This window comes from Paramormyrops kingsleyae, chromosome 1, assembly GCF_048594095.1.
Source record: "Paramormyrops kingsleyae isolate MSU_618 chromosome 1, PKINGS_0.4, whole genome shotgun sequence".
Taxonomy (NCBI): domain Eukaryota; kingdom Metazoa; phylum Chordata; class Actinopteri; order Osteoglossiformes; family Mormyridae; genus Paramormyrops; species Paramormyrops kingsleyae.
Genome location: NC_132797.1, coordinates 4946427 through 4970717, shown reverse-complemented (window position 1 = coordinate 4970717; position 24291 = coordinate 4946427). Strand labels below are relative to the sequence as shown.

Genomic DNA, 24291 nt, shown 5'->3' with positions numbered 1-24291 from the left:
AATTTTTATTTCTGGATCATTCCTCCTTTGATTTTTGTTAACCATTTATTTTTTTGTTTTTTTTCTACAAATTATTGGCATAAACATTTGTCATCACCTGCCTAAAGATCGTGTATATATAAATATGTGCCGTACTGGTTTTATGATGGTGTTTGCCGTAGCCGTGGCCCTGAGTGGCATCACGCTCCCTGGCTGACCACACTCTGCATGCCTGAGGTTTGCGTTGCTAACGCTGCCTTTCCTGCTTCTCTTACTTAGAATCCCATCATAAATTCCCAGCAGGATTATGGGGGCAGGGGAAGGTCCATCTGTTTATAATAACCTTTAATTTCTCTTTCAATTGCTTTTGATAGAAGTCGGGACTTGGAGATCCGTCAGATTGCACGGTCCGATTCTTCCCCGCTTATTTTTCATACAGACAGAACGGGGGTCTGGGGGGAGACCGATGTAGAAATCGTTCGGGACGGATGCTCCATGTGAGCAGGAGCGGGGCTGGTGGTCAGGGACCCCGTACCCGCTTTACTGCCTTTAACCCCCTCGTAGACTCGGACTACCGTCTCGCTCCAGCAAAGACTTGTTGCCCTACTTTAGGAGAGTCACAAGTGTGCAGGTTTTGTACTTTGGAAATGTGAAATCCTCGACGCACAGAACAAATGACCCTTTTAACCAAACAGAATGGTGAAGTACAGTGATCTTCCTGTATCAGTCTTTCCGTTTGCAGTGGAGAATCAAAGCAGTTTATGCCTTTCACTCTGCATATAAGCCACCAACACCCTCTTTTCCCATCCAAAACCCAGGCTCCTTCTCAAAAATATATTCTGCTTGGATGCCTAAATCGACTTTTATCGACACATTGTTCACGTGTGATTTTGTCTAAGTACCTTGCAATCTGCCCTCCTTTCTGCTTCACGCCGGCATGAGTGGGGGGGGGAGTGTATCTCTCATGCACGTTCCTTCAGATGCCCCCCCTTTCCGACTGAGCAGCACCCCCACCCAGCCGCAGCCTCTGAAATCAGTCACGGCCCCGACGCAGCAAAGCCAGTTCTGGCCATTTGCGCTTTAACGGAGAAACGCTCCCCAAACGTCCTCTGGGGTCTCCTCTCTAATCCAGCTGTTCACTCTTCCGATCCCTCTTTGCTTTCCAGAAGTCGCAGGCTGGCCCCCCACCCTGGCATGCAAGGAGCTGCAATCTCAACATGTTAATGACTGCACACATGTGACGCGTTCATGTGAAGAACAGGCAGAGTCCTGGTTGCGAATTGATGCCGGTGACCACATGCAATTGGGTGTTCACTAAGGTTGAATGAAGAGACATGATAGACAGACAGACAGACAGACAGACACAGACAGACGATACATACTTGCTTAATCCCGAAGAAAATTCTATTGAAGGAAATGACATCACATGTGCTCACACTCTATGTGTGACACAGTAGCTGTTGAAACAAGACCTCCCAGGGATGTCAGCATGCAGTGTCTCTCCTTCAGATGCCTCTCGCTGTCACAAATACCGCAGTTTCAGCAGAGTAATATCTGCCAAGCCACCACTACCTCGGCATGTGGCTGACACAGGAACACTCCTGGTCCTTTGTCTCCATGTTCTTGACTGTCAAATTAGAGCAGACACCTGCGAAACGGACTTGTGAGGCAGACTGAACCTTCGTAGTCTCCTGTTAGCCTGATCCAATGGTCTCCTTTTGGTACATTTACCAGTTGCCCATTGACTCATCAATCCCCTGCCTTTGTAAATCTATACCCAACTCTTTCTCCTCAGGGCTCGGTGATTGAAAAGCCTAGAGCTATTCTTAAACAGAAATTGCGATTGATGTTTACATGTGAAAGCCTGCCACCTTCAACAGGAGATGAATCTCGGAGCGCGAGTGACAGCTTAAGGTTCACAGTTTAGTAGTTTTGCTACTAGAAGCTGTTGTTTGTTCCCCAGAGATTTTGCAGAATAAAAAAATAACCCAATGTGTTCTGGGCCCAGCTGCTTTCTTTGTATAAACCCAAGTCGTTAACTGCTGCGCCACCTGCTGTCCAGTAGCTGCAAGATGAGAACATTTTTAAAGGTGGAATGCAGATCTGTTAAAGAGGTACTTCCCTGGTATTTCAGTCCTAACCCAAAAGGACTGCTTTTTTCAGAGTCATCTGAAATAGTTGCTCTTTGCAGAATTATCCGTCACACATTGTGATACAATCCCCTGTTAGAGCTGGGATTCTGAATTCCCCCACAGTAGTTGGTTATTGTCGTTTATTTACATGCATTTCTGCTGTAACTCGCCGTAACAGCAAGGAATGGAGCTTTGGAAACATGTCATTTTGATGTCTTGGCCGGAACTGGGAGGTATAAAACGCTTATGTGACGTAAGGATTACAGCAGAGTGCAGCAGATATGGGTGGCATGGCAGCAGATGGCATATGGAGGGCGCTAGCGTGCTGAGAATGCAGCTGCCACCTGTGATCTCTCACCTGTGTCCTCTGTGACACTGACCTCTATCATGGGGTTTGGAAATATGTTCCCACTGCAGTGTCCAAGCAGGAGCCGCGAATATGCAGATCAAGTGCAAAAATTCCCTGGTGCGATACGGACATAGCACTTGTTGTTTGATCATACCGAAGGGATTATTGGCAGGACTTGGAAAGATGAAACAGGTTGGAGGCATGTTGTGGAATCTGTCTGATGGTGTGTGCAGTCCAGCGGTGAGATTGTGTGGCATTTAGCGGTGCAGGCGGGCCGGGGGCGTAGCGGTACGCCGTGTGCGCATTGGGTCGTAGAAGCAGCAGGTTGCCTGGCTTGGCTTTGCAGCAGATCCTAATGAAAGGGCATCTGTGGCCTGACTCTGCTGCTCCGGGTGCCAGGACGACGCGACCCGCCTTCAAGAGGCATCCTGTGACTCACCTCCGCCGTGACACTCAATATGGTCTCATAAGAGGCCCGGGCCAGCCACAGGTCCGTCACCACCGGCGTCTGACCGGTGACGCCGAGAGGGCTGGGACCAGTTCCAGCCCGTTTAGCTCTGCTGGAGAAACCGCACCACTGCAGGTCCCATGAGCTTCTGGTAACTGGGTTTGCACGGTGATGGACCCTTGTCCCTAGGTTGTAAACACCTGAGCCTTTGGAAGGAAGCCAAAGAGCAAAGATGGCCAATCTCAGTCTCCTAGGACCTCAGAGTTGTTTCTCAGTTGATCATTAATCTGCACCAGAAGCACCTGGTACGTCCTTTTCTGAAAGGGGACTTTAGAGTGCTGGTTGCTGGGGGTGAGAGAGAGTGAGCACCACTGCATCTGCCTTCCCCGGGGAAAGCGGTTAGCTGCCCGCGCGCTAATGCAGCTGCTTCGGCTGCTTCCCCGCATCACAGACATCGTCCTGCTCCGATTCGCCGATCGATTGAATTCCTGGCTGGCTGGTGATCAGACTACTTCAGCGTACGATTATCGGGGCCTATTGAAATCTTTATTACTGACTAACCCCCATTGCGGCCGATGCCTAATCAGCATTTCGCCGGTTCAAGGCCCAGGGTCGGGGCCTTAAGCAAGGCCCTTAACCCTGAAGTGCTCCAGGAACGGTCTGACCCTGCTTTCTCAGCTGGATGTCATTCTGCATGAAAGCATCTGCTAAAAAAATGTGAATTTGTTCCATTTCTGGTTCCTCAGTCAAATTCCTTTAATCCAGACAAAAATACTCAGTTCTATTTTATTAATATGTTGAAGTCACTTTCCCTTAAATTAATAAATGACTCACCATACTTCAGGCATATTAATAAATGAAGAAAATAAAAGCAATTTCGTAGGGGTCCCAGGGCTCGTAGTGAGACGGTAACGATCCTGAAAGCTCCGGCAGAAATTCAAACTCATTAAAGAGGACATCTTTCTGGTAATGAAACCTCACAGAATAAACAAGTTAAGCCTAAAACCCTTTCGTGCTTTCGGCTGTCCTCAGACCATGCATTTTCTATCACATGCTATCGATTTAAATCCGCACTCAGCTTTGTTAAAAAAAAATGTCTGAAATTTGTCACCGCTTCAGAGATGGTCCTTCAACTTGAGAGGTGGTTACATAATGTTAATTACTTAAAGAAGCCTTAATTACTTAATTACCACTCCTGTTACTCAGTTTCCTTCAGTACATGTTAGTCTTCTGTATTCCCTAGTTATAAATAATTTCCCTATTATGGCTTTTTGCAGGATGTCAGTCTTTAGCTCCCTCCCTTCACCATGGACTCTACTCAACAGTAGTGGTTCTCAAGCTATTTTTATCCAAGGACCCCCTGTGTCCATGAAAACATGTTTGCCCCCCTAACCTGGTTATCGATAAAAATTTGATATAGGCTACCACCCAAGCTTATCTTCAGCAATGTAATTTTTTTTCAACACTGTTCAAATAAATAGCGTGCCCCCCCCCCCCCCGTTCCACACTGAGGCCCCTTAGTGGACCACAGGCACCCTGGTTCAGATCCACTGTTCTAGAGCCCCTATAGGATTGAATGGATCTCTTGGACCAGGATCCCTGGGATTATATGGGGACTGATGCTGCGTTCCATTTACCTCGGAGGTCGGAACTCGGAACTGGGAATGATGTCACATACGAGTTCCAGTACAGAAAGTCGGAGAGCCGTTCGGTTTCAAAAATCAAGATTTCTCGCTTACCCGGATTTAATTTAGCCCAGTTGAAACGGCCTGTATCTTTGTTCACTTCCATTTAGCTAAGATTACTTTAAATCCGACAAGCTGTCCACTTTAGCAAGAAATTCTGCTTAATGAAACGGGCCCTGGTTCTAGTCTGGTTAATTGTTAGCAATATCAGTGGATAACAACACATTATGCTGTATTTTGTGCATAAAAACACCGTAGCAACACGATATGATAATGAGCCACAAATAAAAAAGTGCTAATAAACAGCATAAAACTACAGCTTTAACATCTGCTGATAAAGGTCGCAGCCATCTTGGATGCTAAGCTCGGCGTTGCGTTGATTCCTCCAAGTTTGCGAGTTGAAATTCCGACTTCAGGGAGCGTTCCAGTTGAAATTTCCAAATAGGAACTCGGAATGAGTTATGAGTTGAAATGGAACGCAGCGTACATTAATGCGACCTTTACTGAGCTGTGACCAGGGACCTTGGGAGTCTGTCACTAAGACTCACACACCTTCTCTACGAGTGATGCCAAGCAGGCCTGAGGTCCTGCTTTATGAAGCAAGTGCCACAGCAGAACTGTCAGAACAGATCAGCACAAGCATATCAGCCATACCGAGTCACCAGGAGTGGATTGGGGTGCAGGGGGTGGGGGGGTTGGATTCTCAAACATATCTATCCGTAAAAGTGATTCCCCCCCCCCCCCCCCCCCTTCTCTTCTTTCCATCAGAAAGATGCTAAGATGACATTGTACAGCTGTGAAACCAGGGAGAGGACAATCCGCAGCGACACCACCAAGGAACTGGCCTCCATCTTCAGCAGCTGGGACACCCTGGTGGATGGACCCCGTATCTCTTCCTTTTAGCTGTCCCTCTGGGTGCCTGATAAAAGTATCTCACCTGGGTAAAAGGAGCTGGGAAGAGGCTCACCCAAGGTTTGTGATTTTGGATGGGACCCCGAGTACTTGGCCTGTGGGGCTATTTTTTTTTTTTGTTTGTTTTTTTTTGTTTTTTTTAACGGGAACAGCGCCACCTCTCTTCTGCCGGCAGGCGTGACTCCAAGATTTGCTGGCACGGTCGGGAGCAGCGTTCTACAGCACTCTGCGAAATGGGGTTTTATAACCAACAAGAAGGGAAAAAAGATTGTGTCTCAGCACCATATGGGTTGTCATTGTCCTACTCTGTTCCAGGTATGGATAGTTATTAGAATTTGTGGTAGGATTTTTTTAGGGGGGGGGTTTAATCGACGTGAGGCTGTCAGGGAAGGAGAGAAATGTGAATCTGGAACATCGGTAAAATCATAAAGGTTATTTCTGCTTCCAAAATAAAACAAAAAAAAAGATTTAATACACCCATCAATACATGAAATATGAATTATTTTGCCTCCCTTTAATGCAATACAGGGCAGACATATTTGAAACGACTCTGTCTCTCGTTGCTATGGTAGCCAGATTTACAGGGCTATGCTTGGTCATCAGTTCACTTACTTGAAACACTGGAGTGGTTAATTCCTGTTAACAGTAATTGGATTTGCGATGCCAGAATTGCCCAAATCACGAAATAATTAAAAGGGAAAAACATGTTGGAAAAACAAAAGTAGATTGGACCCCGATGTTGTAATAAAATGTGTCTGACTACTAAAATTCTGGAGGAGACGCGGTGAAGGATGAGATAGCGTAGCGTTAGCCGTGACCTTGGAATAGGTAATAGTGAATGTCGTATCGCTGTTGCCGTGTTGTAGAGCTCTTATTGACTTTAAGCAGAAAGTGATACAAAGTGCTACGCTCCTGTGAGTAGTGTAATGTGTCTGTATTCTAGTACCTACTTGATTTAGAAGGATTATACGCCATCGTGTTGAGTAACTGTGGTTCAAAGGGAAATTGCAGTCATTCGATCTCGGCGCACACTTCTTCAACGAAACTCAGTCAAGCACAGGTACTCTACTGAACATGACAGGGGGCTTTCGGGCCGCTGTAAGTGGCTTTTTCTCATGATCATGTCACTTGCCACTTTATAGAAAAGGACTTCCCACAGAAGCCTTCTTGGGTACCTGTGTTTAAAAGGAAGAAATACATGTAGCAGAGAATGAAAATACTATATGCTGCAGACGGATGTTATAAATTAGGAAGCAGTGATCACTGTACTGTAGGTGTGAAAGGCAGCTCTTATCCAAGGTGCACTGATGTCCACACTGTAGATGCTCTTAGAGGGAGCATGAGTGTGGTTGGGCCTGGTCCCCATTGCTGTCTGTTCTATGGCTGTGTGGTGAACACCAGGGCCGGAGCCACAGGGGCACTAGATCCAGCTGATTGGTCCTTGGAGTCCCTCCATCCCTGTCATTGGCTAATGATAAGGTTGGTCCCTCTGTACGAATTATGGCCCCAAATCCTAGAATTGCCCCTGGTGACCTCTGTTTAAAGGTCAATCTCTCATTAAAACAGCAAGGTGGAGGTGGGGCAGTATGTAATAGTCTTTGAAGACTTTGATCCTTTCCAGCACAACTGAAGGGTGAAGAGCAGCAGAGTTGATTAATAATGACAACAAGAGGACACATTCCTCTACCCCACCAGTCACACTTCTACGAAACTTAGTATTATGGGTGTCAGGGATTTATAGATGAACGCCTGAGTAGCATGTTCTTAAACACCACTGAAATGTCACCGAAACAGCGTAGGAGAGAGATTATGACTCTGAGAAGCCCAGCTTCTGCACAGAGCTGACCAGCTAACTGCATGGCGAGCATAGAAGCACCCAAGCCAGAAGGAGAGAACCCTCCCGCTCTGATCTGTGGAACATCTCAAGGCCTGAAAGCTTCTGCAGTTACTTGTGTACCTGCAGGGGGCAGGTAGAGAACGGAGAACGGTTTGATGAAGAATAGGAGCGATGCAACCCGATCAGACCTCACTGACCTGGCGTAATAAGGCCCAACACACAGCCCAGCATCAGCCTGGTGGGGGGGGGGGGGCACTACTTGAACGAAATATACTGACAAATACCACCTCACTGGTCCAATAAAAATCTCGTTTATGTATTTGCCTAACACCACCCAGAAGGTATCTTTCACGAATTTGTACAGCTGTATATTTCACTAATGCAGTCCGGGCTAAGTAGCACTCAAGGGTACAACAGCATCACCCTCCGTGTGACCTGAAACCTCTTAGTTATTTTATCAGTGGCTTCAGCATTATGCTCTCAGTCTGGAATCTGAGTGGGAGAGGGAGGGGGAAAATCTCACATTAAAACTTAATAAATAAATGGCTTCTCGAACTTAATGAGATCCTTTAAAACATTCTTATGTTGTTAATGTTTGTGCTGCGCCTCCAGGTTCCTGAAATTCTGCCCTGGAGGTAGAGGTAATGATACTAGCATTCTGGGTAAAGGCCAGCAGTCGGCCACAGCAGGCTCGTTCATCTGACAGAGACAACGTAGGCTTCGTTTTATCAGCTACAGTCCATCCGAAGTTCTCGTTAATGAAAGTTTAATTACTTATATGGCGTTCTTTATTCCCAGTGGCGAGAGCGGCTGATCGTCTTCAATCTCTGTGTGGTCTGTGTTCAAATAATAGGCTGGTGTGTATGACGGCGGGTGTGCGGGGGTCTATGGCTTATGGCCCACCCCCTCAGAAACCACAAGGCCTAGACAATCCAACTAGAGTAGAAACGTCCAACTGCCCCGACTAAAAACGGACTGAATCGAGATTCAAAGCTGCAGTTAAAATCCGTCAGATATTGGGTGTGGTGTCAATGTGGATCAGTGCTTTTGGTGCTAATGGGCAGCAAGTAGCTGGACTCCCCCCCCCCCCCCCCCAGCCCCTCCCCACCCCCCCAGCATAGAGGCCACCAGACTCAGCTTTTCCTTAAGTGATCATGTCAGCTTTGAGGTCTATAATGGAGCTGTAGTCCTTAAATCCAGACACTGAGGTCCTCACCGCGCTGCAGGGACGACAGGGGTGTCCATCGCCGACCCCCAGCGGGAGTGCGGGTCGAATCCCACATGGACGCGCCCTCCTACCTGCAACCCAGCAATCAGCACCCAGTTACACTTTGTATGTTTCCTAGTGGGGGGGAGTAAAGGTTGCCGGGGGAGGGTGGTGCCACCGGTTGCTAAGTTGGTGCCACAAGCCAGGGGGAGCACAGAGACAGTGGCATTTACATGGGTGGGGGGGGGGGAATTTTCTCAGCAAAGTACACATAAACTGGGTAAATGACTGCACCAGGGTACAGCAGAAGAACCACAAACACCAGAATGGGCCGGATCAGCTTTGCTTATTGTTTAGAGGCTTTGGCACTCGACAGTAGGGAATATTATCCTCTTTACCTCACGCCGAGGGTGAGATCGCTCACCGCTTCTCTTTGGCTGGTGAGGTTGCCATGGTAACAGTTGCCTTACAGTGATTCCCCACCTGTACCCAGTGGCTTTGTAGTGGCAGGTTATTCATGCCGGGTGTGATGTCAGTACGCACCTGCAGCTGTTTATGACTTACTACTAGGTAGAATGTATGGTTTAAGTCAAGCTGTAATTGCACTTGTCAACTTTGTATTGTTACACCAGGGAGAAATAAAGATCTATCTTTTCCAGTGTGTTTAAATGCCTGTGAGTGACCCTTTCCTCTGTTCAGGGATATCAAGCTTCCTGTTTTATTTGTCACAATACACAGTTACACTCTATACTTCCATGTTGTGAAATGCATTTGTTCTAGTTGTGATTTGAGTTCTGTCATTGTATTGTCGGGCTCACTACAATGACTACTACAGATACAAAACAAGGAAACAAGGTAAGTTGGGAAACATCATAGTTACCAAATCGTTAGGATGGTTAACACTTAATGCACTGCATCGTGGCTACACTCAGCCAAATGTGCTCATTGCGTCTTTTCCAATGTTTATTACGTCACTTTCCTATTCTTAGCGTTTTCTGCGGTTAATAATAACTCGTAGGTCCCTTTGAACAAAACCGGCCGCTAAATGAATAAACATAAGGCGAAATTATTAAATTACAAAAAAAGTTTTAAAAATCTAGAATAGATAAAAGACCACACTGGAATCACATTGTTCACTAGCACCATTCTGGTAAAATTCCGGTTTAGCTCTGACAGCCATTCACAAAAAAAGGAAAATTACCAAAACGTTAATTGCACACAAGCATCATTATAGTGTTTAGCTGAAATGGGTCCTTCAGATTTCCCATAAGGTTTAGCAGATATCAGATTCTGTCTGTGTCATTTCATTGCAGCTTTTTTAAGATAAGCTTCTTCATTTAATAACATGTCAGGATGCACCAAGCGTTAAGGCTACCCTAGTATTTTACATATTTTATGAGAGGAAAATGCATAATCTCCCATATTCATATTCATGTAACTGCATTCATGTGAAGCTCACACTCATTTCTGTGTCTCTTATTAACCATGAAAGGCCTGTTATGAAACTTCAAAGAAGCCATTATCATTCATTAAAAACATGGAACCCACTGTTCCTGCTCAAGATGACAAAACAATATAGAGTAACTAGGTTATGGTAAGCCATTTAATGAATGTGACTGAGCCAGAATTTCTCAGAATGCTCAGGTCCTTCTCAGTAAGAAAGAGTGTCAGTTGTGTGTGGTTTAAAGATCACCACGTGTATAATGAGGTTTTTTTCTCATGGACACACACCGAAGGCGGCTCTTGGACATAAGCCTCTATCTGGACGGTGTCAGTCCGACCCTGTTGTATGTGTTCCATTTTGACCAGCAGGTGTCGCTAGTCATCCTGCTTCCCGCCTCCCTCTTTTAGCTTTCAGCCCTAGTATGTTTCTCTGCTCCCTGGGCTGCCACGTAGCTCAACAGGTTGAGTGTACAGCTTGAACCCTCCCGTCATTATTGCCCCCTCGTGGTCTCTTCATTTATGGCTTCCCCCATTGTATCCTGCTTTTCTTTAATAAAACCTGCTCCATGGATCGTCATCTTTTCCCCGCCTGCTCCGTGTCCCGCCGTAACAGATGGGTCATGGGTACCAAGTCATAGCAAGGTGTGAAATATTCCATAAATTTCCGGTTCAGCCCAGTCAGACGAATCGTTTGTGTTTTGGATGGCTGCTACGCTGTATCATTGTCGGGGGGCTCGTGTCAGAGTGCCAAGGCCCATTCCTGTGTGGATCATGTGATACGCCACAAATAGGTACAAGATCATCCAGTCACATATGCCCTTTTTTGTTTGAGTTCTGGCCCCCGACCACTTTGTACGAAAAAAATGTCTGTCTCCTACAGTGCCCTGAGACCAGAATAACAAAGAATTAGCGGGAGGGAGATGGAGGGCAATATTACCCTGGCAGGTAATCGGATCGTTGTCATCTGGTATCAGGGAATCCGTGGTTCAGGGCCTGATGTATCCCGGAAACCACGGAAACTGTAACCAAGAAACCCTTCATTCTGTCCCATTACCGAGCCCATTACCGGCATTACAGGCTTAGGCCCCCGTCTCCGGTACAGTAGCATTTAGTTAATTTAAAATTCCACAGCCCCACTGGCAGTTCAACGTCTTTGCCAGCTCTAGACATGAGAGCAGCTCATAATTCAGAGCCAGATATGTTTTGCTGGGGCTCTAGGGTAGAGTGACCCAAAATAGACGACTCGGTGCATTACTATTTCACCAGCGAGTTGAGCCGTGTCACGGGGAAGGGTGCATGAATCTCTCCCACTGGAAACATCACTGTTCATTGCCGGGTCATTATTCAAGGGTATGGCTAACGGTCTCCACTGACAAGTTGATGTGCATATGAATGGATATTTTTTGGGAACAAAGGAACAATGTTTACAGCACTGCGTTCCCTTCAGAATCTCAGGCCACCTCTTTCAAAACGATTTTCGAAGCTTTTTGCTGTGTCTGTCGCATCCGGTCCAAGTCCCACTTAACGGATTATCGAACATGAGGCGTGGTGACCATCCGCTATCGTGCGTGGCTCTGCCTCCAGATGGTTTCACTCGGTAATCTTTCACACCTGCAGTTAATCTACAGATTCATGAACTTGCTTTAAGTTCACTCACTAACTTCTTGTTCAGTCTCGGGTACTCAGTCTCGGGTACTCAGTATCGGGTACTCAGTCTCGGGTACTCAGTATCGGGTACTCAGTCGCGGGTACTCAGTCTCGGGTACTCAGTCTTGGAATTCATGTTTTTGATCCGCTCCTGGTCTTTCATATTCCTGCTTAGTTTACAGATGTGGACCTGTTATGCCTGTCTTCAGTCCTCCGTTTTCTTGTCTAGCTCGCTGTACTGGATTCTGCATGCTGCTGGCCTAACCCTGCCTCGATTCACAGTTGCGTCCTGTGCTGATTCCCCCTTTCAGACGGCATTTCAGTTCAAGCCCACCGTCTCACCCATGTCCTTCAGTCCTGCCAGCATTAAGTACTCAGAGACCAACCTGCCAAAGACGGAAGGCCTGACGGGCACAGGACCTGGTGCCGTGTGCATGAGCCACATGCCGCGTGTCCATTTGTCAGCACCACTGTTCCTTATTTATTAATAAAGTTCTATTTTTGTTCATTTTAAGTTCTGTCTGACCTATTCCCCTTGCTGTGCTGTGGTGTTAAACTTCCTTATGGCTAATGGTGCTTTTAAGTCGTTGAAATAAATATCCCTACTGTACTCTATATTTTCTTTATTAATAAACAGTATACTTACACAAACATGCACTTTATTATTAATAATCTACAATAATATAAATCTTTTTTAAAAAATTATGTTAAAAATGAGGCCTTCAAAATCCTGTGATTTGCATACATTTGCAAGCCACTATTTTCATCCTGTTCTTACCTTACTGCTTTTCAGCGAAGCTTAAAACTGCGCGTCTGGTAGCATTAGGGGATAAAACAGCAAGACGATGGGGGCAGGGGCCGCGGACTTAACTGTCACGCCACACGGCACCTTTTATAACAGGGTGTACACTTTAAAATCTGAAAAGTATAATGATATGACACAAAAAGATATTTTTCAGAGTGGTTATCCATTTCACCTTGTAACCAGGGAAATATTGTGTTTTTGTGCTTCCATTACCATAAACGTGACACGCTTACATTGGTAAAGCTCTGCATTTTGACGGGCAGACACTTTATTACTAAAAGTAGAAAGTTGCCTGGAATAATTAAGATGTCTGATTAGACTGCGGATGAGAGGTTCTCTCGACGTGCCCTTTCCTCGCCAGCGAGGTATCGCTTCATATTCACCTCTGGCTAGATGAAGGCACGTTTAAAATTAGGACCGGTCGCACTTATTTAAAGGTCAATTAATATCTAATTTTCATCTCTGCGGTCGCAGACCTTTCGCCTTTAAATGTGAAATTCCTCTCCTGAGCGGACAGGCGAAAGCCAGCGGCGTGGTTATTGAAATATCCTTGAGGGCTCGCACTTGAAGGGGTACTGATCTGAGGACAATCAAACCCTTTAAATCCCCGGAAGGGACCATGATCTGAGGACGATCAAATCCTTTAAATCCTCAGAAGGGACCACAATCTGAGGACGATCAAACTCTTTAAATCCTCTGAAGGGAGCAGAGAGGGTCTGCTGGTCCCATTGCACCTCTCTCTGAGGTTAAATTGCACAAGGTTTGTCTGAGGTCAGGTTATTCAAGTCAATGACAATGATTTTTTTTAAAATGATGTGTTAGTCAAAACTAAAATCTAAATTTAAGCCTATGAGAATCCAAACTATAATGTTGCCTTTAGAAAAGAAGATGACTTTTGCTTTCTCATTATGGAGTAATGAAAGGTAATAATAGAGCTTGGGAATATTATTAACACAATAGCTTTGCGTGTCATTAAAAGAGAGATATGTGTGTATTTGAAATCAGATAACTGCGTGGAACATTTGAAGGGCCACCAGATCGGTTTGAAAGATACCCGACAGTCATGTTTGCACAGGTTCCCCGGAGCAGAGACTCATGGGAAATAATGACACAGAATGTCTCCCTTCATAATGGGAGTCTCCAGGGTGCCGACAGGACTGTACTTTGCCGTGTGTGTCCCTTTGCCAACGTGTACAGGTGGCATGGCAAAGTGCTACCAACTTAAGCCACCCGCTGCCAGCCATTAAACGTGCCAAGATGTTCAGCTCCAGTGGCCTGAGGTGTTGAGATGGGAATTGCAGTTCTGCAAGCGAGTCATTCATTCCATGCGAAGGACCAAGAGGTTCGTTAAAAAAAAAAAAATCTTATTCAAACTTTGAGGTTTACCCGTTGTTTTATTAATTGAGTGTGCTCTTACATAAAGAACAGAGAACAAATGTTTGTATATCAGCTACGCTCTGTAGGAGGGAGACATTTTATAATGAAATCTTAGACTGCGACAGACCACAGACTTACAGTCATACTGAATATTCGCAGCCGAAGGCCTCTTGTTGTTGTCATGCTCGCTCGCTGGTCTCCGGTCTGTCAAGCGATGTTGTCTAATATACATCCATCTGAAGCAGCTAATGGCGAAGTTTAGTGAGAGCTGAATCTCAAGAGCTCCCACCTGTGTCTGAAGACTGTCATTGCACCAGCAAGCAAAGAGGAAAGGTACCGCATTAGGTAAGCTAAGTGGGCATTGGCAGAGTTACGGGGAAAAATATTATTGATATCTTTCATGAAATAAATGGTTGGCATCTCTCGTGCTTAGTTTTCATTTGTTTTATCATCTAGGCCATCTGATTCTTAATCTGTTTTCAAGTGTTGTGATAGTACTGTAGTATTTTCAGGCTGTAGGTGGGAAGAAATGCAAATCTGCCTAATGGATGCACTTTACAACAGGTCTCTCAACCACTGGCTGTGAGAACGCTCTGCTGGGTTGCAGGACTGCGGCAGGGAAATGCAGTTTGGTCCGTAATGGGCAGCCACACGGACGCGAACCCGGGAAAATTCCAGTCCAATACCTATGGTGAGTAACGCTGCTTTAGAACAACCCTGGAGCCCAGCCCAGGTAAGGCACAGTGCTGGAGTCCCTGTTTACAAACAGAAGCTGAAAGTAAAGAAACACGGCAAAAAATCTGCAAGCAGATTAGGTCAGGTTCCGACTTGGGTGAGGGATTTCTCTGTAAGCTGTCTGAGTCCTCGGGAACTGCGTTACGTAATCGTTAGACAAACTCCAGAAGACCATAACATAACCCACTTCTCTATCACTTCTGAGTGTCCCAACGGCATTCATTTCTTCTTGTGCTTCTTAAAAAGGGCATAAAGGATCTTCAAGGTGGCGGCTACATCCTGGGACGTGATGTCTGCGAGGGAACAGAAAGGTGTCCTGTTACAGGAGGTCACAGCCACTGGTTTTTGACCAGCAGTGAGGAACCTAAGATCCTCAGACAAGCTGAACACAGTGTTGGTCATGCTTCACTTTTCAGGCACAGCGAGGACACAAGTTACCCAACATCACCTTTGTTCCCTAAGAACTAAGAATGATAAGAAAAACACTTAACATTACATAACCTCTCCAGTTATGTTAATCAAACAAATCCTCTAATTCACATTTGCCCTATCATTTGTTACTGTGATTAATGAGGACGTTTCATCCCTAGATTTAAGCTGTGGGATTCCTAATTCTTTCAGGGTGATTATTTAGTAATTAAAACAAGGCTCTGAACTAATTCAATTTGTATGTTGCTCCAAGGTTATGTAAGAAAAAAATATGCTCTGGTCAAAACATTAGCAGTTATTAGCTTAAGCATTTGCAAGCAAATTATCTGGCTTTTTGCTGAATAATTAAACAACTGTAGACGCAACAACACACCATTTACTGTCAGACCATTAAAAAAAATCTTGTTACCATAGAGACATGATTAATAGCAGGCACGTACATAAAAACAGTCACACATTTCCTCCCCGTGATTTAACTCCCAAATTCACTTCTGGGGCTGCAAACCCCAGGCCCTTTTGACAGAAGTGCGACCTAAACACAAATGGAAATCAACCGCATTCTGAATCTCCATTTTGCCCTTTGGCAGCAGAAAGAAGTAAATTCATAAAATGCTTCAGAGGAGACGAGCGCAGCGATTCTGACCCCTAGGAAGGTGATTCATCTGAGCCAATCCTGTTTCTTGACAGCTCTCTGTTATATATATTCCAAAAGCAATTTGGATCCAAATCCAGCCTCAGTCAATCACACACACACACACAGATTTTTATTGAATTGAGTTTCCTCTTTTGGGGACCGGAAATATGGTCTTCAAAATGTCAAAAGAGAAGGTATTTATCACATTGAGGGGACATTTGGTCATTTGTAATATTACAATAAAAGGGTATTTTCAAACCTGTGTAAAATCAATGGTAATGATATTTTCTGTAAAATGTACAGTACCAGTCAAAAGTCCGGACACACCTACCCACAGAAAGGTTTATTTATACTATTCTCTCCATTTTAGGATATTTATAACAATATCAAAACTATAAAATAACATATATGGATTATGCACTGACCAAAAAAATATTCAATTTATTTCTTGGTAGGGTGGCTCTGTGGGTCGGGTCCTCGGTCGGTAGAGTGATCCCACCATTGAATAAGACCCTAACCCCATCTACTCCAGGGACTGACTGACGCTACGGTCTCCTCTAGTCCAGTTCCAGAGGTCCCACGTATATGCTGAGCTCTCATTGACCACTTTTCCTTCACTCTCAGGTCAAACTCCTCCCAAACCATCTCTACTGTGTTTAGGTCAGGTGGTCCATATCACTCTCCTTTGTAGGCGGCTTGGCGTGTCCAGACCTTTGGCTGGTACTGTATTTCATGGTAGATGGATGGATAGTATTTCCGTGTTAACGATCCATACATACACCTGTGGTGCAGCTCAGACACATCATCAGTGACGTATCCTGGGGTTATTGGGTGTTTCGGGTCTCACAACGTCATACACCCTCGCCCAGGCGACCCGGCCATGGTTGATCAGGCCCTGGCTTGTGTCTGAGCAACATGTATAGTCCATGGATCACCCTGCTTGATCCACAGCCATCTTGAAGCCTTTTCGACAGCGTCTGTGATGTTCTTGACGCCCTTTCGACAGCGTCTGTGATGTTCTTGAAGCCTTTTCGACAGCGTCTGTGATGTTCTTGACGCCCTTTCGACAGCGTCTGTGATGTTCTTGAAGCCTTTTCGACAGCGTCTGTGATGTTCTTGACGCCCTTTCGACAGAGTCTGTGATGTTCTTGACGCCCTTTCGACAGTGTCTGTGATGTTCTTGACGCCCTTTCGACAGAGTCTGTGATGTTCTTGACGCCCTTTCGACAGAGTCTGTGATGTTCTTGACGCCCTTTCGACAGTGTCTGTGATGTTCTTGACGGCTTTCCTCATCAGCAGTCCCTTCACCCCGAGCATCATAAGGGTCCTTATGAGTGACTGGCCGACGAATCCTCTACACCCGACCTCCATGGGGTAACACCAGGTCCGTCACCCCCTGCTTCGGCATTCGCCCGCCAGCTCCCCATACTCGGCCGTCTTCCTCTCACAGGCCTCCTCCATTCGGTCTTCCCAGGGCACAGTCAGTTCAGCAGGACTATTTGTCTAGTTGTTTCTGACACGAGGACAATATCTGGCCTGAGAGTGAACAAATATGCTGGAAACCTTTTCCAAAAGGCAGATATCTGTATTTCATGCAGATGTACAAATAAAATCCCCGATTCCAGGACTCAGCTTCTTTGTGGACCCTTTGGATCTTTGGACATTTTTTTCTGAGTTTCACGTCGCAGTTTCTGCACTGCAGCTGTCTGCCCGCCTGCATCATCGCCTGTGTGGCCAGACCGCAGCGGCACACTGGCTTTGGACTGAGTTTCACGTCGCAGTTTCTGCACTGCAGCTGTCTGCCCGCCTGCATCATCGCCTGTGTGGCCAGACCGCAGCGGCACACTGGCTTTGGACTCACCACTGGGATCCACGTTTGGCACCTGCATCGTCTGGCTGTTCAGCAGGTCCAGAGCGAGGGTCACATTCTGCAGCTGGGGGGGGTGAATTATAACAAAGGCAGCAGATAATCTTACATCAGTCATCATTATTTACCTATTTGCATTAATAGTTTCCTCCTTCATTACTGTCCAGGGCCCATAATAATTTGGGTTTGCATGAATAAATGATTGTTTGCAATCTGCATTAATGCAATACAACAGATCAGTCAAGCATATAGTATTTTTAGACAAGGCCGAATTACATCTTCATGCTAATGCTACCTCGCTTGAATAGAGAAGCGCATATGTGCACAGTTACAATCTGCAACTTCTATAATCAGTAACCCATACTAATAGGTAGACCTCGGGGCTTTCGGCCAATCGGAAAAGTCTGGGTCATACCATTTCAAAACTGGAGGTGGGACTGAGGCTGAAGCTGTAGAGTGGTATGAAATAGCCCTCCACCTGTCCAATCAGCAGGAGAAGGATCACCCCATCTGCAAACTGAGGGGGGGGGGGGGAGATGCTTCATATTTTACTGAATGCACTCTTGGTGTCATTCAAAGGAGCAAAGAACCCAGATGATCTGTGTATCTCCATTACAGCACCAGTACATGACCAGTAGAACAATAATACCAGTGCCATTCAAAATCACACAGAACTGAATGGTTTTGACAACTGAAATCATCTGCCATTTGGAATAATCACACCAGACCATTATATGAGTCTAAATATGACTTTGTTCTTCAGATGACTGTGTGCTGCTGATCTTGTCTGCCATTTCTGTGTGTGTGTGTGTGTGTGTGTGTGTGTGTGTGTGTGTGTGCGGGGGGATATACTTTACCTTATGGGGACACAATGTCCCCACGCGTTTTTTTTTTCCCTTATGGGGACCAGTTTCCTGGAAACCTCAACTTAATAAAAAAATTGCTGACTGCAATGAAAAAACTAAAAATGCAAAAACTCTTGTATTTTGCTTGGTTAATTATGGTTATGTTTAGGGATGGGTCGGGGTTAAGGTTGTTATAGTTAACGTTAGCATTTTTCCCACAGAAATGAATGAGTGGTCTCAATAAAAATATGCGCGCGCGCGCGTGTGTGTGTGTGTGTGTGTGTGTGTGTGTGTGTGTGTGTGTGCGTATGTGTGTGTGTGTGTATCAGCGTGGTCACATACCTGCTTGTCTATCTCTGTCACCTGAAGACCTAGTGGTTCCACGTTCTTGTTGACAAAGTGGAGAATCGCCTGCATTTTGTGAAGGGGGGTGGGACAGGATGGCTGTGGGTCATTATGAACAGTGCCGGTCTAAGCCCCTGTGATGCCCTAGGCGAGCCACACTGCTTGTGCCCCCCGTCTGAGATGAAGTGGGATGGGCGTGCTAAGTCAGTGCCCCCTCAGAAGATGGTGCCCTAGGCGGCCGCCTATGTCACCTAGTGGGTTGACCTTCACTGATTCCAAGTGAACCGTGTGGCCTGTGCAACCCAATGGCTGGGGGATGAAGGGCCCACATCTCCAGTACCTTTTTCACTGTCTCCACTTTCTGTGGTTCCATTTTCAGAAGCTCATCAATGGGGTCTTCCTCTGCATGACATAATGGTGGGGGGGGGACTCCATTGTCATGACGTGCTGTTAAAACCAGGCACTTCTCCATGAGCCAGCGCAACTTACCTTTTAAATTATTTTCCGGGTCCGCTTTGGAAGCACTGAAAAGAATACAGGAATTATTATAGACAATATTCGGCATTTAACACTGTGATCTCCTCAAGGCTACTGGATATCCTGCTAGAGAGTGAGAAACAGGACCCCCCCACCCTGAGCACAACCCCGGCCCCCCGCAGGGCAGTGCGCTGCCCCCCTGTGCAACACGACTGTGAGGCAGGACGCGGCTCCAATGTCTTCATTGACTTTGCTGAAGATCTCCCAGTGAAGAGGGCCAATGTCTTCATTGACTTTGCTGAAGATCCCCCAGTGGAGAGGGCCATTGTCTTCATTGACTTTGCTGAAGATCCCCCAGTGGAGAGGGCCATTGTCTTCATTGACTTTGCTGAAGATCCCCCAGTGGAGAGGGCCATTGTCTTCATTGACTTTGCTGAAGATCCCCCAGTGAAGAGGGTCATTGTCTTCATTGACTTTGCTGAAGATCCCCCAGTGAGGAGGGCCATTGTCTTCATTGACTTTGCTGAAGATCCCCCAGTGAAGAGGGCCATTGTCTTCATTGACTTTGCTGAAGATCCCCCAGTGGAGAGGGCCATTGTCTTCATTGACTTTGCTGAAGATCCCCCAGTGAGGAGGGCCATTGTCTTCATTGACTTTGCTGAAGATCCCCCAGTGGAGAGGGCCATCGGCGTTGTCCTTCCGGGCGTCACCCTCACTGACAGCCTTATATGGACATAACACACATCTGCGTCGATCACAGTGGCACGCCGGAGTCTTCCTCAGACACCAGAGGAAGGCACAGATGTCACCAGCAGTTGTTACCAGCTTCTCCAGATGCAGGATTCTATCCTCACTGGATGCACTACAGTGTAACATAGCGGATGCTCTGCTCGGGCCCTCAGAACACTGCAGATGGCAGTGGGAACCGCCCACATCATCAGTGGGACACATCTGCCTTCACTTCAGTACATTTCCACCATGCAGAAAGGCAGCCAACATCCTCAAGCAAGTCACCCTGCACGATCACATCATACCAGCACTCTGCCCACAAGGTCCAGTCTCTACCCACAAACCATAACAGCTGCCTGCTAATTAATTTTTAATTAAGACGTAACCCACTGCAGAATAAACAACTAGTGCCGGCACACTGCATTTATCATCACCACTCGTGTGTGATTGTCTGCATTACGCTTATTATTGTAGCTAATTGTTGTTGTTTGGTAATGTAGTCTCGACGTTAGGTTTACAGGGACCTGCAGAAACACAAGCATAACATAAACCTGGACTCTCAATTGACATTTGAGCTGGTCTTTTACTCCACCTTGACTCTGTGATGCACTCCACCCCTTTCTCAGTTATGATTCCCATTTTGGTGACCTGTTTATTAGGATAAAAGCAGAATCCAAATCAGCATGATTTTCACCATGTGTATGACAAATTATGTGGGTCTTGCTGCATTTAGTCCTACTCGACAAAAGAACATCAACGATAGTGCTCTAATAGCTATGTCGATGGTCAAAACAATTACATTTATAACACATTTTCACCTTAAATTAATGTGAAAGGGGCAAAGTATCCAGAAAAATAGTAATAAGTCCAGGTAGGACGCTGTCATGATTGGGTGGGAGGTTTGAATGACCGAAGAGGGGGTCTAATTGGAGAAGCCGTTTTAGGGGTTGCGTTTGTGGTGAGATTTTGGGCCTACCTCCAACATCACGACCTCCACTGTTAGGTCCGATGGCAGCTCCAGCTCGGGCTGGAAGTGCTTCACCATGGCGACGAGCAGGTGCAGTGTGGCGAGTAGGTCTTTGGCCTGGATGACTGACATGGACATGGAAAGTGGTCTTCATCCTCTCTCACACAGAGTCACCAGGAAGGAAGCAGCCCCAATGAGGTCATTGTCTGTAGCAACTCTTTGTTGACAGCCACGGAAGTAGAGAACTACAGACTACCCTACTATAAGCCATCTTACCTCATTGAAATGCTATAACACCTTACCTATGAAAATCACCAGCAGAGGGCGGTAGTGAAGTCCATAACAAATCCAGATGTGGCCCCAACCGCACCTCACTAGGGTACCAGCATGTTAGGAACCCAAACCCTCAACTTCTACGACAACACTGATCTGCTGGTCAAAGCCTCTTACAGGGACAGCAGGGATCATCAGGGTATACAAATTTGGAAATTATTTTGCCGTGACTTACTCAAGCTTCTACTAATCTCTCCTAAGCCTGAGCTTTCTCTACAGATAAAACGAGGGCTTCAGTAGAATCTGCGCAAGTTACTTTCGGATTCTGCTGACACCTCAGCAGACCCTGATGGGGTGTACTGTATTATGGCCGTTCACGCTCACGTTTGACGCTCCACTTGCAGGAGGCCTCATCCTGGATCCCCAGCTTCTGGTTCACAGCTTCCAGGACAACCTTCAGTTTCAAGATCTGGGCAGCCCTTGTCACTGCGATCTCTTCCACGGTCAGCTTCACATCTGATAATCTTTCTAGAGAAGGAACAGACAAACACATCCAAACAGTGCTATTGGGTAGTAATTTACTCCGTATTGTAGTTTTCTCTGTAGTCTACTAAATGTCATCTTTGTAAATCCCAAAGAGGTCAATCTGACTGCCAGTGGGGGGGGCCACAAACAATCACTACACTCAAAATTAAACACATTCCTTATTTAGGACATGCCGAAGCCACATGTTATGCTAACCGGATAGCTAGCTACAAGCTTCCGACTACTGGCTAGCTATTTATTTAGTTCTGAGTGGGGCCACAGACAGAACACACCGCCTCTGCCTACTGCATAATTATTCATTTGCAAAAAATGTTTCTCCTGAACATAATTAATAAATGGCATATATAATGCGAGATGGTTATTCACAACCATCACTCAGCCTTTTGAATCTGGTGAGCAGTCAGGTTTAAATAATCATTAATAATATAAATAAAATGAACATTTCATTAGAGTCCAAATGTCCTCCATAGTTAGATGGTGGCTGAGGTCCCTCACCCAGGAGATGGTGGAGCACCAGCCCATCAAACAGGTCCTCCTCCAGGCTCTGAACGATGATGTGCTCCTTCTTCAGAGTGATGTTAATCCAGTTGATCAGCATCTGCCCGGAAGGGCCACAGTAAGAGAGTGACGCCTGAGCTACTCCCAGACACCAGAGCTCAGCTGTTGTCACTGAGGCCCATCAAAAGCACTCGAAATTGCCAAAATTGCCCGGCCCTCCAAAGTAAACCTTTGGGCTGAGGAGCACATCCCTTTGATCGATACCTTCCAATAAAACCCTGCATGAAATTTTAACACTCTTCCCCCGCAGAGATCGATAACCTTTCCTTCACACCAGAAACAGCCATCATTAAATATTCAGAAGGTGGCCGGCTCTTTTTTTCACACGTCTGCCTTTGTCTGGCATCGTTACTCGCCCCGGGGGCGGGGGGGGGGGGTTGCTACAGTGGAAAATACATTCAGCTCTGACTATCCTGAATAAGCTGACCCAGACGTTCCTGATAACTGCAGCCTGCGCCGTTAACCGGTCGAGGCAGACACTGTGGTCACATACCTGCTTTAGCCTCTGAAGTTCAGGGTTCTGTAGAGACGACGGCTGAAGTTTGATTATTTTTTCACCTATAAATTCACACATTTAAACAAGAATTAGCTTTCACCAATATATCCTTAGAGTGAAGTCTAAACATCTCGGCGCTGTGAGCCGGACTTCAGCGGAAGGAGAGAGTTTAGGAGGCTGTGTTGGACTGCAGATGGATGGCCAGCTTTTATTTCTCTAATCCTTACACAAATAGACACAAAAGAGGCTAACTGGGTGTTTTAATGGGGTTGTTTAGTGCTCAAAGGATGGCACAAAGGAACTGACCATGAAGGCAGCTTTTCAAAAAGGTTCCAGTCATTCAGACGTCTCACCTGGGGCCACGCCGAGGCCTTCCTCTTCCAGCTGATTCTTCCTTATCTCCTCCATTCCACCTCTGGCAGGCGACAAGTCAACTTTTCTTGAACGATCTTTGAACATCTTAACATTTTTTTGTTTTTTAATCGCACGGCTGTTTGTTCTTCCTAACGTTCCAAAGCCCTGGTACTCCGATGCAGCAAAAATATATTCCGTTCCATTTAATATTTTAAGCATGTGTATCAAGTTCATTTTCAAGTCAAGGGCTTTAAAGTTTCCCCGATTTCTGCAGCCGGAGACACTCAGGTGAACCAAGGCATGATGGGATCTGGCGCTTGTAACTGGGGAGGAAGGAACGTCGGTGCTGGTAATGGGATGGGTTCTAGCTGGGGGCCAGGAAGGCTTCATTTTAGCTGAGGCTATAATCTTAGGGTTTAATATACGTGCCCAATATTTCTTTAATTACTTGTTTAACAAGGGAATCTTTAATGAGAACTTTTCAGCTGAGCTTATCCTGAACACGTTTCCCATGATTTGATGTTTGAAATATTAAGCAGCTTAAAGCACCAGTTAGATCAAGATTACAGGAGGAAACACAGTACGGTCACGGCCTCTGTAGCACGAACACTGCCCCCATGTGGGCATTTCACAAATGACCATTTCCTCCAGCGGCCTTCAGTGCCTTTTGGAAACAATTTGTCCCTGTAATGGAGCTGGGGGTCTTTCAGAAAGACCTTCAAAACTCAGTAACTCCGATTTAAAACATTGATCGCTATCTGGGGCATGAAGAACATATCGGAGCGACTTCCTGTCATGTGTTCATGTGTATTCGGTAATCTCAACATCTGACGAGAATAAAACAGCCTTACCTTTAGTGAAACAGGTGCGCAAGGACACAGGAAACCAAACTGACTGGCCGACTCCCTCAAAAATGTCGTCCGACACACAGACAAAGCCCAAAAGTAGGACAATTCAGGTTGCTGATTGGCGCGATGCAGAGCCGTGGCTCACAAGCAAGAGCCAAGAAATGTCAAAGAGGGTTATTTAGGAAACACAGGAAGCAGAAGCAGAGGGGAGACCACATCCTCTTTACATGCTGCACATTCACCATATGTAAGGCACAGCCAGAAGACACCCCTGTGGTTCAGAGCTGTGAATTTTGACTGAGAAACCCACTTCAGAAGATTTCACTTACAAGCTAGATCTGCCACCAAAAAAATGAAACAGCCATCG

At 46.0% G+C, this 24291-nt stretch overlaps 2 protein-coding genes across 3 annotated transcripts in view; one reads left to right on the top strand and one right to left on the bottom strand.

The window, feature by feature from the left end:
- LOC111833236 (protein shisa-like-1a) overlaps window positions 1-8418 on the top strand; it is a 34262-nt gene extending 25844 nt beyond the window's left edge. Inside the window, exon 5 of the mRNA XM_023791286.2 lies at window positions 5362-8418. Coding sequence (XP_023647054.1) covers window position 5362 — 1 coding nt within the window. The 3' untranslated portion in view covers window positions 5363-8418. The remainder of the gene's footprint in view (window positions 1-5361) is intronic.
- Window positions 8419-13818: 5400 nt separating this feature from the next.
- Window positions 13819-24116, bottom strand: parvg (parvin, gamma). Of its 2 annotated transcripts, XM_023791391.2 has the most exons (13): window positions 23928-24116; window positions 23076-23137; window positions 22720-22784; window positions 22164-22266; window positions 21507-21650; window positions 20859-20974; window positions 20475-20530; window positions 19166-19200; window positions 19017-19078; window positions 18674-18742; window positions 17902-18003; window positions 17481-17553; window positions 13819-14849 (listed from the first exon to the last, which is right to left on the bottom strand). In XM_023791391.2, the coding sequence occupies exons 2-13, from the start codon at window positions 23128-23130 to the stop codon at window positions 14776-14778; spliced, it is 954 nt and encodes a 317-aa protein (XP_023647159.1). In that variant the 5' UTR covers window positions 23131-23137; window positions 23928-24116; the 3' UTR covers window positions 13819-14775. The 2 variants fall into 2 exon arrangements, with proteins under 2 accessions (XP_023647159.1, XP_072555272.1); XM_072699171.1 differs by lacking the exon at window positions 23928-24116 and having other exon boundaries at window positions 23076-23375.
- Between the last annotated feature and the right edge of the window lie 175 nt (window positions 24117-24291).

Excerpts from the sequence above, each read along its gene's own strand:
- parvg (XM_072699171.1), bottom strand. The coding sequence starts at position 23,310 with ATGAACTTGATACACATGCTTAAAATATTAAATGGAACGGAATATATT. Across the intron at positions 22,267-22,719 it reads AACTTCAGAGGCTAAAGCAG|ATGCTGATCAACTGGATTAA; the intron begins GTATGTGACCAC and ends CCTTCCGGGCAG. Across the intron at positions 20,975-21,506 it reads CTGCAAGTGGAGCGTCAAAC|TCATCCAGGCCAAAGACCTA; the intron begins GTGAGCGTGAAC and ends TGTCCATGTCAG.